The sequence below is a fragment of the Oryzias latipes genome, chromosome 2, assembly GCF_002234675.1.
Source record: "Oryzias latipes chromosome 2, ASM223467v1".
NCBI lineage: Eukaryota > Metazoa > Chordata > Actinopteri > Beloniformes > Adrianichthyidae > Oryzias > Oryzias latipes.
Genome location: NC_019860.2, coordinates 15,673,304 through 15,690,571, shown reverse-complemented (window position 1 = coordinate 15,690,571; position 17,268 = coordinate 15,673,304). Strand labels below are relative to the sequence as shown.

The 17,268-nt window shown below is 40.1% G+C and overlaps 1 protein-coding gene across 5 annotated transcripts in view; it reads left to right on the top strand.

The window, feature by feature from the left end:
* The first annotated feature begins 218 nt into the window (after positions 1-218).
* The window catches only part of LOC101169590 (potassium voltage-gated channel subfamily H member 7), a 98,242-nt gene continuing 81,192 nt past the window's right edge, over positions 219-17,268 (top strand). For 2 of the 5 annotated variants that reach the window (XM_020710299.2, XM_020710294.2), the window contains exons 1-2: positions 219-1,040; positions 2,974-3,204. In XM_020710299.2, the coding sequence (XP_020565958.1) occupies positions 965-1,040; positions 2,974-3,204 (307 nt within the window). In that variant the 5' untranslated portion in view covers positions 219-964. The remainder of the gene's footprint in view (positions 1,041-2,973; positions 3,205-17,268) is intronic. The other 3 variants (XM_020710292.2, XM_011484162.3, XM_011484173.3) reach the window with 3 other exon arrangements.

Genomic DNA, 17,268 nt, shown 5'->3' with positions numbered 1-17,268 from the left:
TTTATGTTGAAATTGATTACTAAGCAAAATCAGAAAAAAAATAGAAGATCTCTGTATAAACTCGGTCTTAAAGGGGGCAGGTCGCTTAAAACCCCCAGAACCCGCCCTCCTGATGTGTCACCGCAGCTGTGACGAGGCGCGTTTGTTTCAGCACCATGGACAGCGCCCCACGGGGCTGCTTGGGCCTTGCTGCGGAAACCCCGTAGAACGGTTCAGGGTTTCCCCTAATGAGGTGCACCTGTTGTCTGACGTCAGCACTCGCGAGACAACAGTCTCAGGTGAACGAGGAGTGAAGCTGCGGCGCGACAAATGTCAGTTTTTGTCAGAAGCGATTGGGTTGTTTTTTTTATGCCGCGTTGTTTTTTTAATTTTATTTGGAATTAAGAAGTTTCCTCTTTAAAAATGCGATTTTTCGTGAAGTTTTTCTGGTAAAGTTCCGGTAAAAACCGATTCTGCCTTTTCATCATTTGTTAGTTACAGCTGCTGTAACGCGTTACAGTAATCCGTTACTCGCCAGCTTTGCCTCGTCTCTCTCTCTCTCTCTTTGTCTGAGCCTCCATGTGGGTTCTCCCTCCACGGACTCGGAGCTGCGCCCCTACGCGCGCGGCGCTTACTCCGTCCGTGTCCCCGTCACAGCAGCAGCAGCAGCAGCAGCAGGCCCCCGCGCGCACCAGCCTCTCACGCGCCGCGGGCAAACGGTGAAATGTTGCTGAATCTGCGCCTGAACGTCTCTGCGTTTCTGTCGAGCTGCGCGTCTGCGGGCGGCGCGGGGAAACCTCTGCGGGGCGCGCAGCCGGGCAGCTGAAGTGGAGCGATCCGCGGACACCAACCACAAAAGAGAAGAGGAGGATGACAGAGTGCTGACAAAGGGGGGAGCCCCTCTGGATCCGGTTTCAGCGCTGCGTAAGGGGACCAGCTCGCTCGTATTCGGACAGCCAGAGAGCATCATCTTTGGAGGGGAACCATGCCCGTCCGGAGGGGTCATGTGGCGCCGCAAAACACCTTCTTAGGAGTCATTATTCGGAAATTCGAGGGACAAAGTGAGTAGCTTTCCCCTGGTGTGTCTTTACTGTTCATCACTCTCTCTACAGCATGACAGATTCTGTCAATCAAATGGAAATCCATTGTTTTTCCAACCTGCTTTCATAATTCTCATCTTCCTTTTTTTTTTTTTTTTTTTTGAAAAGATCTGCGCACCTAAAACTCTGCTTTTTTAAAGTCTCACATGCGTTCAGAAGCATGGATTTTAGACACCTCTAGAATCTGGACCACTTCTGACACATGTCTCACTTTAAGACTTTCATCTAGCAGAAACTTTCAGGTTTTTTTTTTTTCCATCTTGAACCTTTTTCCCTTCTTTCTAATCTTAAATCTATGGCAGAACATCTGCATCTGTAAAGAATTGTCCACATTTGGAGTCGGTAGTCTCTTAAGTCGCGCATCTAATATGAGGACACATAGTCATGAAAGGCTGTAATTATCAGATTTACAGAATCTTTTTACTTTGGAGAGACACATGTTTGGGAAAAAATCTGCAAAAAGCTAAATCCTTGCTTGAAGAAATTGGGAAACGTGCAAAACCTGATTCTGCCTCTTTCAATAATCCAATCATCCATTTCCTCAACCTGCTGTATCCCTTTTGGGGTTGCGGAGCCTGCCCCTGGGCGAAGACGGGGTATGTCCTGGACAGGTCGCCAGTCTGTTGCAGGGCCAAACAATCACACACACATGCACTCACACACACACCTAGTCACCAATTAACCTATGAAGCATGTATTTGGACTGTGGGAGGAATAAACCTATGCATGCACGAGAACAAGTAAACTGCACACAGATCCCAGCCGGGCTCTGAACCTCCGTATTCCAGCTGTAAGGCAAGAGTGCTAACCACTGTGCGACTGTTGAGCCCCAGTCGAGACTAATTTGCACACATTTGTCACATTTTAGAATTGTTCTGCAGTGACTCTACCAAAATGCTAGATGGCAGCACTAGTTCTTTTGCTAGAGCTGGAGCTGTTGTATCCTGCTAATGTTTGCCTCCTGTTGTGATTCTATGTGTAAGTAATCTTATGGGAGTTGACTCTTCTGCCCAAATCAATTTCATTGCATATCATTGATGAGTTGCTGTTATTCAGAGACACACCATGGTGGGAAAATGACAGTAATAGAAATACATTTCTTGGAATTACACTGAAAATTATCAAACTTTTTAAAAATGGGTCAAATTCTGTCAAAGAGTTGCAACAAACTACATGTATGGTTTACAAGATTTTTGTCTTTACAGTTGTTAAAACAAATTTTGTGGCATTTTTAATGGTCTCATTTAGATGTTACGTGAGTCTGTTTGGTGTTTTTTGAGAGATCTGTTGTGATTTTTTTTTTCTTTTTTTTATCCAACTTTTTCAACACATCTTTATTATTTTTTCCCCAACACCTTTCTAAGTGTTTTTCCTATCGCAGTTTTTGACTAAAGAGAAACCACTAAAGTTGTTCAGGTTTTACCATCAGTTTATTGCAGCACAGGTTCCCACGACAACTGAAAACAAGCAGAGTTGCAATAAAACCGACGCCAGAATTTGGACTAATCACAGTTGAGATCTGAATTTCTAACTGGGAGCAGGAAAGAGTTGAGCGACGTCCATAGCATTCTACAGTCTGACAGCGACCCATGAACTTCATTTACCTTTCCAAACTCCTTACAAATTAAACAAAACTAGTTGTGTCTGGTAAATTCAAAGCTAGAAAAAAAAACATTTTATTTTGAAATGACAAAACTAAACAATTTAACCAACAGAGACAAGAAATGAGATTAAGGTGCGGTTTTACCTTAGAAGTAAAATTACATTAGTGTTTTATTTTGAAAGTTCAAGTGTTTAAGAATAAAAGGCACACAAAAAAACACAATCAAATACAGTGTGCTCTCTTTTCTGAATTTTGAGGGTAATTGAGGCTTTTCTATTCCTTCACCTACAGATAAGAAGTTCATCATCGCTAATGCCCGCGTGCAGAACTGTGCCATCATCTACTGCAACGACGGCTTCTGCGAGATGACGGGCTTCTCCAGGCCGGACGTCATGCAGAAGCCGTGCACCTGCGACTTCCTGCACGGCCAGAGCACCAGCCGGCACGCCGTGGCCCAGGTGGCCCAGGCGCTCCTGGGCTCCGAGGAGCGCAAGGTGGAGATCACCTACCACCGCAAGGACGGTGAGTGTTTTAATGGTGGCTGCTCTGACACTAGCTTTTGTCACTTTTGCTGCTTGAACGGCTGCAATAGGGACGATTACAAATAATTGTTGTAAATGAGATTTCTAGACGAGGGTTCAGGAGTTGAGACTCTTTCTGTGGAAGTCCAGTGTTGCCATCAAAGGATGAAAGATCTTCATTAGCTTGAAACCCCACCGGGAGGATGTAGTTCTGAAAACCACAAGTTCATCTCTCCTCCTGTGTGTCTTCCTGCATGACGTTCAGCACAGACGCTGCATCTCCTCCTGATTCTCACGAGTCAACACTGTGAGGCTGTCAGGGTGGACGCCAACCCTTATCCCCACATTCTGCAGATAATCCCCCTATGGTGCTGCTGACGGTTTTTCAAATGTAAAGGCTCTGTAGTGAAAGTTGATACCAGGCGCGTCAGCTGAGCCGATGGCTTGTGACCTCTAGCTCTGGAAAATATGTCGGGATGCTGTAGCTCCAACAACACCAGCAGCACCTGAAAGTGCTTGAAACACTCGCAATGTTTGGTTATTCTGTTTTCAGCTTGAAAAAAAGTACATATTTCTGTGAATTTCCCAAATCTTTTCATTTTAAAGTTTGTCATTACAGCGGTTGTTGGTTGAAATCCAAAGGTTTTGGGGGAAAATTACAGCAAGAAGAGCCTTCTTTTTTTTCTTTTGTGCATAAAATAAAGTAGTTTCTGTCTAAAAAGCATTGTAATGCAAACATTACAGACCTACATTTTATATTAAATATTTGTAGCGTTTATATGGGCAGATTATTCATATGTTGCTAAACTTACACTTAAAAGGAAGTCAAATTTAGTTTTTTCCTTTTTAGCCTAAAATTATTGAAGAAACAGGGAAAATTCAGTCGTGTCAAAATAAAAAGATGGCGTCTTTTTGAAGGTGTTTACAGCTGTGGGTTCATAAGGTGAATAAATGCTTCATTTTGTGCTCACTTGCTGCATCTGTCACCTCCTTCCAGCTGCCTTGCTCTTATGTTGTCGTCTCTTTTTATCATCTGCGTTACTTGGTTGGCTGTTATGTTGCAGAAAACCTGCGGTTTTCTCTGGATTCCTAAAAGTCTTGCATATTGTTGAATGAAGCTCTCTTTTTTTCGTGGGAGTCATTTTCATTTTACAAAAATACAGTTCAACTTGTGTCACTTTCTGCTTAAATAAAAATGAAGAATAAACTCAATAACATCTAGCATTAGGCTACTTTATTCAGATGCAGAAGACCGTTCACACAATTTGCATGGCGGATTTGCCTTCTCCGCCTTTAGACGCGCAGCAAATGACAAATTCGCTGCTGGACGCTTGTGTTGATGAGCCCGACGCTCCTGTGGGAGTAGTTTCTGTCCAAAGTTTTCAACCTAATCTCTACATGGAAGCATTGACTGTAAATCTGAATATTTAAAATGCACGTCTCCATATTTGGGTTCATGAGATCAATCAGAAATTCTCACAGTACTGCGAGCTTCACCATCTACCTCAGGAGCTGCGTTTGAACGACGGGCGCTTTCAGCCGTACTTGCGTCTCTGTGACCCAGTTTGACGACTTGTCGTCCTGCATTAGTCCTAGAAGAGAAAAAAAATAAAAACAAGAATTTTGATGTAAATGAAAAAATATAAAAAGTTTCAGGAGGGAAACGATCAGAAAGCAATCAATTCTCCAGGTTTGTTTTGGACTCCACCTGCTGATCATCAACACGCTCTGAGTCCCTGATTGGTTCATGCAATGCAAATTCTTCGCCAAAGTTCAGATATTTAAATTTGCGCGGCCACATTTTTTGCCACACGTCAGAATTTTTCGCTGCATTACATGCTGCTTCCAGACGATTAAATCACACCGCAGGACCTCCGATTGCGTTTGTACTTCACTTAACATTAAAACTGATGAATCGTGTTTGGTGTCAACGCAGCTTTAGGACCTGGAGCTTTCTGCCTGATTTGTACAACACTGCCCCCAAAAGAGCATTTGGTGCAACTGCATGATATTTCTTGACTGTAGTCTAAACAAGGGATGTTGCGAAGTGTCTCAGATTTCCTCGCTAATCAAACCAAATGTTGACAGTCTTGATGTAAAAGGGCTCATGGTTATATTTTCCCATGATGCTTTAGCCTTTTTTTTCTTCTTCACAGCAAGCTGTCGTAGCTGCAACAAAGGAGACGGGGAGAGCCAATATGTGTGAGGGTTGTGTTCTCTCCTGCAAGCATTACAGACAACAGGAACCAGTGCTGTGGTTCACAATGAGAACAAGAACTTAGACTGAATAAATGAATCTGTAAAGGAAGTAGTGAGACATCCGGCTCCAACTTACTATAAACTTATTAAATATAAATAAAATCTAGATTAAAGACTAGATCGAAAAGTCAATAATAGTCACATCATTATCGGATTAAATCTTCGAAATATTTGCCCTCCCTGCTGTTAAAATCGCATTTATTGAAAAGTGTAATTCTAAGAATTATGTTTAAATGAAGGCATTGAGAGCGATCCCACTGCCTTCCTGGTCAGTTTGTTCTGAGCCAAAACAGTCGAGTCTGAATCGATCCGCTGAGCAAACAGCAGTAATGAGGACACAAATACCTCCATGTTGCATTGATCCCTGAGACCATCGCATCGGACGATAGAAATCAATGGCTGCCGACTTTGCTCCCTGGCTCGTCTTCAGGGGACGCCGGCTAAAAAAGAAAACGCTTTGTCTGAGCCTGCAGCAGGGAGGAGGCCTGCCTTTTGCTCTTCTGCTTCCTGAGCCTGTCATGACCTCTCTGCTGTCCTCTCACCTGATTCAAAGCCTCCCCAGGGAAGGTCGCGCACCTGTTTCAGCGTGCACGCTGTTCCTGCAGTCTCTGCTCTATAACAGGCACCTAAAGTGCTGTGCTCAGCCTGGACATTCCTGTTAAAACACTCAAAAACATCTGAGCAGAAGATAGAAATCTGAAGAATTTTATTCTCAAATAATTTGTTATTGAACATCGATAGATGGGAAATTTTTAAAGTCCAACTCCAATCCTCTTTTGTTCTATTTTAAAAACGTTCCCAGTGGTATTTTAATTGTGAGTATGCCTTTTTAAAATGAGGTAAAATTGTCCGTTTCTCTGACATAGTTTTTGAAAAGCGGCAGGAGTTTATTAGAAATTCAACTGTTGAGTTGAGGGCAAGAAGCAACCCCGCCCCCACTTCCCCAACCCAAAAGTAAAAAGAAGACACATGGATCTAGTCGTCTACAAGTGAATCACTCAGAATGGAGCGGAACAGGGAGCTTGTAGCCCGCTCAGCATAGTTTCTACATCACAAATAAGCCCATATCCAAACAGACTTTTTTTGTCTGCTACTGATTCACAATAAATTGAATAAAGTAATACTCAGAAATGTAATTTTGAGCTTAAATTTCTTTATATCATCAGAAAAGTGCCATAAAAACATCTTAAAAACACCATTTTCATCTGATGGTAGTCTAATTCTTTTCCACCTATTTACCACACACCTATACAACTGATTGTAACACAGTTGTTCTGATTTTTATTTTTTTTGGGGGGGGGGCTGTTGATCCAGTACGAGTTTAATGCAAAACAGTTTACACAACATTTTCTGAACAGAAAAACCCAAAACAAAACAACAACTTAACATTCATGTCTGAATCTTTCAAAAAAAAAAAATCTTCCAATGCCCAACATGCTGTAATAAGTCAAACCATGAGGAGGACCTCTCCTGTCATCAATAAAAAAGGTTTAATTTTATCCCCTTTTCTGGGCAAAATGAGTTGCTTCCAACCACTTCAGCGCTGCATCATCCAACATGTTTTTCTGAACATAAGCACGTTTCTTGGAGCTATGACGTTTGTTCTCATTCCACTGGTGGACAGCTGTTGGTTTATGGTTGTTCCTCTACATTTTAGGATGGGTCATAGAGGATGTAGGCTTCATCTCATTGGCTCCCTTCAATTTGCTCCGAGTTGCATTGGACAACAGTGAACATCTGGGCTCATCTTTGGACAAACGTTATCAGTAGAGCACTTTTCCAGATGGACAAGTACAAGTTTGTGTTTCAGCGCTCTTCTATGTGCCTGATAATCCCTTTCCTGTTTTATGTAACCTCCATGAAGTGGATCTTCACTGCAGCTCAGAAAAGACTTGTAGCCTGTTAACTGTTGAAGGGCCTGGAGGAGTTTAGCGATAGAAAGTCCAAGAACTGGATATAAACTAGACCCAGAAAAAAGGCAGTTTTCCTGTGTATCTCAGGTCCTGCCTGTAATAGGCTGGCCTCTGACATGATGCATGATGGATGTGCTGTCTCGTAATATGACAGACTGCCACCACCTAAGCCTGATTCCAAGCTCCCTGTCCAACCTCACTGTTTGTTAGATTCTTGTTGATCTTTCCACTCAGAAATCTTGAGGCCTGAAAAGAATTAGAAATATTGCAGTTTAAATTCATTTTAAACATCAACCACTTCAGGAGCTTTTCGGGTTATGCTCTTCTTCTGTTGTTGAGAGAGAAACGATTGATAAAAAAAAAAGGCAAATTATGATTTCATATGTTTCCACACCGCTGATATGTAGGAGAATGATGCGTTCACTCTGATCACACGTGGTCAAAGCAACATTTTCATTACAGGATCTACCTCCAGAAATGTTCATATTGACTCATCCCTATAACTTTTAACACTTTTCACACCAGAGATGTAAGTTGCGACTCCTAACTAAATAATGCACGCTCTTTTTATATCGGCTTTGCACTGAAATGCAACACAAAGTAAAGTGTTGCGCGACGGTGAAAAGCGCTTTTCTTTGCGACAAAGTCAACTGACTTACATTGAGTGTGCAAACACTTCACTACTGTAAAGTGTTGGATGTAAGCATAAAACTGCTTTTCTCCGCTTTAGAATCCACTAGAATTAAATGCATACGCGGTTAAAGAGGAGTCAAAAGAATTTAGGGTTAATATAGGGTTAATATATTGATATTGTGCTAATGTTTTTTGTGTATGTGAATTATTGAGACTTTTAAAACAAAGGTAATATCCTATAAACCGTGTTATTATAAAAAAAAATCATGTTTATACAGTTTGAGTCTGATTACAATAGTTCTGTGTATGTGGAAATGCTATTTGCAAAAACACTTTGGATAAAATGCTGTACAGCCTTGACAAAATACAGGGGCGGGGCTATCAAGGGGGGCAAGGGGGCAGCTGCCCCGCTTAGAAAAAAATCTTCCCCACCCATACCCCCCCTCCCAACTTTGCAGTCAAAATTAGTGTCATCATTAACAAAGATTAAGAAATCATCAATACAAGCTTCTTTAACTATTACAACAACAATAAAAGCAACATGTTTAAATAAAATCACGAGCCCCTCAAATTATCTGCTACGCCCCTGTACTGTGTATGCAAGCCTACTCCACGCATTTCTTTTTGTTGGTACTGCTTTACAGTAATATCACCTAGGCTTAAATAATTGTTGTTTTTGTATTAATAATCTAAATATTTATTTCTGGTTCTTTCATTCACAATGGCCTTCCACTTTGCTGTTCTCATCAGACACTCTTCTAGTCTTCTGCCCCACTCCCTCCCCATATGAAATGTTCTTGCTCTGCCACTGACTAAATCGCATACATGGACATGAATATACATAAATAGAGAGAGAAACAGGAGAGAAACGTAAAAATAAAAGGACTGATTAGAAATCTAAAAATAAAAGGCCACAGATGATCTACTTTGGGTATATTCTTTTGAATTTCCTGAGTTTTGCAGAGAGACTTATTGGAGACACTTCACTGCATGTTACTTGTGAGCCAAATGATGTTGTTCCAGATTGGGTATCTGTGCTTACACTCTTTACTCTGTAACTATAATTCAGGCATTAAATATTAGATGGATAAAAGCCTGAAAAAATAACTCAAAACGGCTTCAAAAGGTAAAGTAACACCCCGAGCTGCCCTGTCTGTACTTGTCTGCTCACAAAAGTAAATCCATTGTTTTCTCTGCTTTCTATACTGAGGATCAGTCTCTCCGGGCTTCTCAGCATTTCCACAAATCCATAAGTTGAGCATGTGGTAAAAGCTCTTACTTGCAAATGGCAACTGATGCTGCGAATGTCGCACTATAAATAGATTAAAGTTTTAGTTGTGACTCAGATTCTCACTGGGATTAGAGGGCTTTTTTTCTTTTTCCCCCTCATCGGAAATGAATTGCAAAGTTTGAGTTCAGGATTTTGATGGGCATTTAAAAAAAAAAGAAAACGTCATCCCTACAGAAACATGAGGTTATGTCACGCGAGGAGTTATCATCTCACTAAAACTTTCCAAGAACGTCAGCGGAATGAGTGACCTTTGACCAAATTCATTAAAAACAAAAGAAATATCTTCCTGTTTGAGCTAATGGAAAGAAAAAAATTATATTTGCCAACAAAAACATATTTATTTCCTGTGCAAGCTCTATATCTTACAAGCCAACAGAGTTGGAGACCTCTAAAGCAGTGGTCCCCAACCTCCATGCCAGGTCACTTGGGTCCAGTCCACAAATTAAAACATAAGTACGGTAACTTACATTATTTGTTTTGTTTAAATTTTGATTCTGACTAAAGTTTTATTTGGAAAAGATTCAAAAACGCTATTTCCATGCAACTTTTCAAAATATATACGACGAGTGCTGAGCTTTTTTCTTGGCCGCACAGACCTGGAGAAAGGATTACGCACCTTAGATGCTTCCATGGAAGGTAGAAATGTGCATCTTGGCTACATGTATTACATGGATTTCCACCAGTTTTTGTGCTTAGCCACAAGTAAATTCGCACGAATAACATCAGCTTTCAATAAAATATTCGATTCAATTTTCTTTATTTCAAACACAAATGAAAATAAACACAATATTTTAAATAGGCAGATAAATCAAGACAGTGTGCTGGAAAAGGAGTGGGTTGAAGAGAAATCTTGTATGATCCCACCCCTTTATTACAACAGCTGCGCATTTCTATTGACAGTTTTGTACATGTTATACGTTCATATTACATTCTGCATAGCACCTATGCAGAAGTGACGTGTTGTGTTTTTATCGATCATTTTTGGCCTCATAAGGTTCCATCTTGCAGGTTTCTTGAATAAATGTAAGCGTTTGCTTTGTTTAAACCCTTCATCCAGTCCATTCCATAAATCCACACCACAAATTGAGAAGCACATTTCTGAAGTTCAGCTGATTTCTTCAATTGTCACCCCTTGTCTCTTTCCTTGAACATTTGTTGTATGTTTACTGGAAGTAATTTATTTCTGGCTTTACACATGATGAGAGCTTTTTCAAGTTTCACTAGTTCCAATAATTTCAATAAACCCATCTTTAAAAATAGTCACTCCACACCATGAACTATTTAAATGGCTTTTTTGGAAGATATACAAACACTGTAGATTTGTTTTATAAGTATTTCGCCAAACTTCTACACTGTATTGTAAATGTGGTGGTATTATCGATGAATATATTAGTAGACGTGCTTTGTGAGTGAGTGTATGGCACGTTTTTCCCAACACTGCTGTGCTTTTAGCAAGTTTAGCTCTGATTTGCTTTATTTGTGGCTTCCAGCTTATATATTTGATTATCTGTAAATTGAAAGCTTAAAATAATTGGATAAGAAGCTTAAAAAATGCCTTCTTCAGCCACATACAGACTTGTCTATAAAATATTGTCTGACGCTAAATTGGTCTGTGGCCTAAAAAAGGTTGTTCTTAAGAACTTCCTATTTTAGATTTGTATTTGTAGCATTTTGTCTGCCTTCTAAACATTAAAGAAATATGGCAAAATTATTTTAAAAAAAGACGTAAAGACAGAAAATTCAGGAGCAAAGCTTCTTTGCTTTTTTAATTACCTAAAATGTCCTCTTTTTTTTAACAGTTGACCTTCATTTTTGTTCATGTCTGCCTTTGAATACAGATGGTACTTCCTAGAATTGATACTAATATGTTACAAACGGCATTTTAATGCCAGAATGACCATTTGACTAAAAAGCCTCCAGCTGTTAAAACTGATGATCCGAGTTAAAAAATGTGTTGTACAAACAAGCAGTTAGCTCGGCACTTTAAAAACGTCTAAAGGGACATGTGGCAGATGAGTGTGCAACAAAGAAAACTGGCAGGGACACTAAATAAAAAATTGAGTTCCGCTCCAGTCTTTTTGTTCTGCCTCCGTATTTTACTACTACTACTACTACAACTGGTGAACATAAAAAGATCATACCATAAAATAATTTATAGACGCACAGATGAATAAAATTCTCCTTTTATTGACCATAAATGTAATTGTTGCAGCACTTTTGTTACTACCTGGTAATTGACTAAATCAAAGCTAATAAGGAATATACTACAAACAGATGTCTTCTAACTATAAAAGTGTTGTGCAAACATGTAGAAGTAGGTTTTGTTGTCGTCATGCGCTGACATTTGTTAACCCTGATGTGACTCATCTTTTCTGTCCTTTTTTTCCACTGCTTGGGTCAGTGAATCTGCCTTTCAGTCAGTTTTAGTGTTTGGGAATCGACGCAGTCTGAGCCTCACCGAAGCCCGCCCCTTACAGCAGTACAGTACTCTCTAGAGTTGGAAGTAAGTCTTGTTTAAATATAGTTTGACCTTATTTCAGAAGTTCATCACAAACATGACGCCAAAAAGAGATCATACCATTTATTTGGTTTTTCAAGGAGTTTGCTCCCTCCTTGGAGCTGCTAGGGATTGTTTGAGAATTTCTCCAAAAGAAATTAAGATTTCAGGAGCTCAGCTAAGACCTGATTAAGTTTTGATGTCGACCTGAATCTGGTCTGTTTTGGGGATGTTTTATTCATCCGTGGCGGAGGCATTCGGCCTATGGATGCAGTTCTTGTGTTGATCGTTGGTACACTGTTGTTGAAGGGCAGATGCAAGGCCGCGGCATTGACTGTGAGTGTGTGCAGGTTTCCCAAATGTTCTCCGCGAAGTGCACTGCCTGTGAATAATGTATAAGACTGAGTAGAGGGGGCAGAATAGATCAGGGCGGCCCGGCCCTGGTTCTCCAGAGGTACGCCAGCATTCTCTGCCTTGCAGCTGGTTACCTGGATCAACAGTTATGTCTGTCTTCTGCTGTTTGCAGGGTGGAGCGACTGCAGTGGCTGGACGGGGGGGGGGGCTTATTAATAAAACTGGAAGGACGTTAGATGTAAAACATGGAGTACTAGTCTAACTCCAAAAAATTTGGGATTGCAAGAAACATTTCATATTTTTATAAGTGAGCTTTTATGCAGGTGTCCCTTTTTAAAATACCAACCTAATATATACATAAACATTTATAGTCAGCTTTGTTCAGCCAATCATGAAATGGATAATGGAGAGGTCCCCAGGTGGAAAAAATGCATTGTGGGTGTTCTGTGAGGTTAAAGCCCTGCTTAAACCTGGACATGTTTTCTTACACCATGTTCACACCGCACTCGCCAACGTGCGTTCAAGCGACCACTTCCAATGAAAAGTCGATGTAGACTGATGTACAACCGCGTTTAGGGCTGCCGCTTTAAAACCCTCCTGCTCACGCACAGCTACGCACATTTTAAAAACCATTTTGAAGGTCTATGTACAAAACATGCATCCGCTCAAAAGGCATTACGATTTAAATCAGGTGGAACTTTGACCAATCAGGGACTTGGATTTGGTAGTGACATATGAACGTCTAACCAAATCTTTCATAAGTCGAAAAAGAAAAATCCTGGAGCAAGATTCACAAGATTTGCTCCACTTCAACATTTCGCTCAGTCTCTCACAAATGTTGGTGGCGGACATGTAGAAAAAGAAAATGAAGCCCCTCCCATCTTGTCCAGTGTGAACACCATGGGCTAAATGCACGGTGAAGAATGCATGTTCTTGAAAGCGCGTCACATGCATGGTTGTCTGTAGCTTTAGAGAGCTTCAGCTCTCAAAATTAACGGTGTGCCACAATTAAAGGGCCTATACCATTCTATTCTTAAGCCTTTTATACAGCCTTTAAACAATATCCTTGAATATGACAATATATTACCTTTGGCACACAAAACAATGATTTTTTTTTTATTATTAAATATTAGTTATATCACTGTTTCTTTGATTGGCAGGTAGGTGGGCCCATGCATACACAAAATGCTGACTTAGCCCCTCCCATTGTTTTAGACTATTAATTCATGTGGGTGAAGTGAACTGTGGTTGAAATGGTACAACAAAATGGATTAAAAAAAAGTAATCTTAAAAATTTGGTATTGAAGGTTTAATGAAGCGAATTTAAAAACGGCGTACAGCTGTAAAAAGTTTTTCAACCCAAAAAAGGCAACGGCTTGTATTTTATGGAGTGCGATCACCCCACGTGACGCCTGAAATTATTACCAGTAGAATGATGATGCCAAACATCAACATGACGGTACATATACACCACAATCCAAGCACTTTGTGTTCCATCAGAAACTGTTTTTATATCAGAGACGTTTACTCTGTTTAAACTGATCGTAAAAAACACTCAGTGGAGTTAATTCATCTCTGTGGTTTTTGAAACAAGATACTCCATAATGTACAGAGCGCACTGACAGTAATGTAGTAACATTTTTCTCCCAGGGATGCAGATATCCTGTTTGAAAATATTATTTAACCAATAGTTCTGCTGGCTTTGAAGTCATTGATCGCATTAAACTTCAGAAGCGCTCCAAGGAATTTTGACTTTTTGACAAACGGGTGTGTTCTCTGGTTTTCTCCAGCTAAAGATCTATTCTGAGGTTAATCCATTAGTTATGTTTCCGCCACTTTTTGTTTACGGCAGTTTTTCCATCTGGACATTGGGCAGGAAATTGTTTGGCTTCTATGACTGCTCCGTTTAGTAGTGCCCTGGCATTCTTAATGGATTCTCCCTTAGGCTGGCTTGCAGAGTCGGTCCCTTGGATGGCACTGTGGACTTTGGCATGGTACAATTGTGCTGTTATTGCTGAACTTATCAGTTAATTAACACCTTGTCCCCTTTGTTGATGGCTCAAAACGACTCTGTCATATGCACATTGTAAATTAAACTGCTAAAGTTGAGACAGATCATAGTAGAAGATGTTAAATACTCTTGTGTTACCAACTCCTCGATATGAAAATTAGCTACTGGTGGACCTAAGTCATTTAAGGATGCCTTCGTCTAATTTGCAGGGCCTTTTGGGAAAAATAACCTCATGACAGAGACAAAAATGACTAAAGACATCCTGATTTTATTCACCCCAACAAATACAAGTCAATTCTGTAAGTTCAGAGACAAAACAAACACCAATTTTCACATCACTCCTCTCTGCATCGATCTGTCTGTTGAACATATTGACTGTATAAGAGAACTGGACTGAGTGTAGACGTCACCCAGTTCTCCTACTGTCATTTGTTGAACACACCTCTGAAACATGAGTCTCCCTTAAATGGAGATGGGGCTGACATAACAGTCAATCGATACACGTGTCAAAAAAACTCTTAAAGCAGGAGTGTACACATCCTTTAAAATCAAAATAACTAATCTTTTCCTGAATTTAAAAAGAAATTACATGGCGAGCCTTAATTTAGCCATCTCAGGATACACTCCTGGATCCAGTTGGTGGCTTTATGGCACGTGGACACGTATAAAATACGGCAGTAGCGGTGACGAAAAAGAATCTCATACAGTGGGCACAGGGCAACACGTCTAACCCCGCCAACATTGAGGCATGCCTCTGTCTGCACACTGCAGTCAATGTTAGTTGGATTTTAGCCCAATGAAAAGTGCATTCTGCCACCTAATGGATAGGGAGGAAACTGCAACATTTGCACTTGGATCCAGATCGTTTGGTACACTGTGTGCCAAACAGGGAGGAGTTAGGCTTGAAGAAAAACCATGTTATAGCACAGAGGACTGACAGCCTGTGAGTAGGACCACCCCCCTGACTGCATTTATTTGTTTTTCCTTTTTTCTTATAAAACCCTTTTGCTTTGCTTTTAGTGCCCCCACTTTAGGATAAACTTTCAAGTTTTAAAGTTAGTTAATCGGATATCATAGTTTACTTCTAATGTACAGTGTTGTGTGTTAGGGACGTTCCAATCTGATCACGTAATCTGAAATGGGGCTCGATCATGTATTTTAGGCTTGATGGGTATCAAATGTTGTGATCAGTAATGGATAGTTAAAAAATATATATACATATTTTTTTAATTACTTTTTTTGATCAGTGCTGTATATTTCAACCTCAATATTTCAAATAAATGCCTTAGTAGAAGTCTGCATGTCATGAACGGATCACGACATTTTACTGCCGGTCTGAGCTAGAGCTCAAAAAAACAGTTCTGTAAGGTTAGCGAGATATTCACAGATTTGAATTTCTAGGCTCAAAAACTCTTTTAATAAACATTGTAAACTGACAGCAAATGTCTCTTGCTATTTTTCTTAATGCAAACGTAGACCTACAAAGAAATTTTAAAAAATGATTTGGATTTTTGTTTCTTTTTATTGAGAATAGCACCCTCCTGCAGCCGACAGAGAACTGCAGAGTGCAGGGCCCAGGCAAAGGGGATTGAAAAAAAAGTTACCGAAATCTATATTTTCTCAAAAATAACATGTAATCGAGTCTTGAAAACTCACCATAGTCATGCTACAGCAACGATTTCTAAAGAAAGTCATTGTTTTAATGAATCCCATATAATCATTAATGTTCAATAGATTTGAAGATATTAAATCTACAATCACCAAACGTTCTTACATGACTAACTATTAATGACTAATTCTTACATGAATAAAGTCGTACTGTAACAAAGATTTTAGGAGAAAATCACTACTTTTAAAGATTTCTTTGTGTAACTATGTAACTATCCTATTTGAAGGATTTATCTAAAGGAACTAACACTATTTCTAAACTTTCTTATGACGAATTATCACCTATTTCTACTAGTTTATAATTAACAAGTATTCTAGTTGATAGTTGCACTAATTATACTTGATTGTTGAAGCTACTTCACAGAAGTGCTCTGTTTAGGGTTAAATGGATAATAACCTGCATACTGTTTCTACATTTTCTTCATTTTTTTTTTAATTGTTTTACAAACCGTATCGGATCAGGTCTCGGTATAGGCGGATGTTCAAAATCAAATGACTTTGAACCAAATCGGGGCCAAAAAATTCTGATCGGGACATCCCTGTTATGTTTGTTGTAAGACAAACAATGTCTTACATCATAACTTGTGCTGAACTCTTCAGTCGGAGCTGGATCGTCTCCCAGTTTCCACAATTTTACGGTCTTTGTTCCTATTATTTTGATTTCTGCTTACAATTACGAGCACAATGGATAAGAGAGGGAATGAAAAAGAAAAGCAGAGGTGGTGGGGGTGGTGGTGGTAATGAGGGGAAACTGGACACATTAGCGAGCTTCAGGCAAAAACCCTCATCTGCTCTGGTGTGTGGTTACAGTGAGTAAATGAGGGATTCCTGAGTAGGAGAAGCCTTCTGGTTTTTGGAGTTCTCCAAGTGCCGCTTCAGTCATCTGTGACCCTGATTCTGGATCCAACAGCAGTTCTTCTGTGCAGGTGCTCCCTTTTCCTGTCTGCAGATATGTAAAATGATCACGCTGGATATCCTAAAAATAATGCCCGTCCAAGTGTAACAACAAAGAGAGGACCTGCTCACAGAGTGCTGTTGCTGTCTAATGGAGTCTCATCCGTTCCCACGAGCCACAGCGAAGGCGGGGTAACTAACGAGGTCCACTCTTCATCTCCAGTGACATGAAGAGATTTATATTGTAGGAGGAGGCTTCGATTTTCTCCTTCTGTGAATCGTATTTATTTCTTCAATGGCTTCACTTTTACTGCAGCAAAGTGGAAGATTTCCACAATTACAGATGCTTTTCAAGATAAGTAGATTGGAAATGTAAGACTGAGCATTTTAAATCACACAAATTACAGACCAGCAATGTAAAAGAGAAGATATTAACCTTTTTTTTTTTTCTTCTACTCGACTGTCGCAGAGCTTCTTCCTCGGTCCTGCATAGTGTTGTCCTGGCAACAGTTACAGGAGCTCTGGTGGATCACTGCCTGGCATGT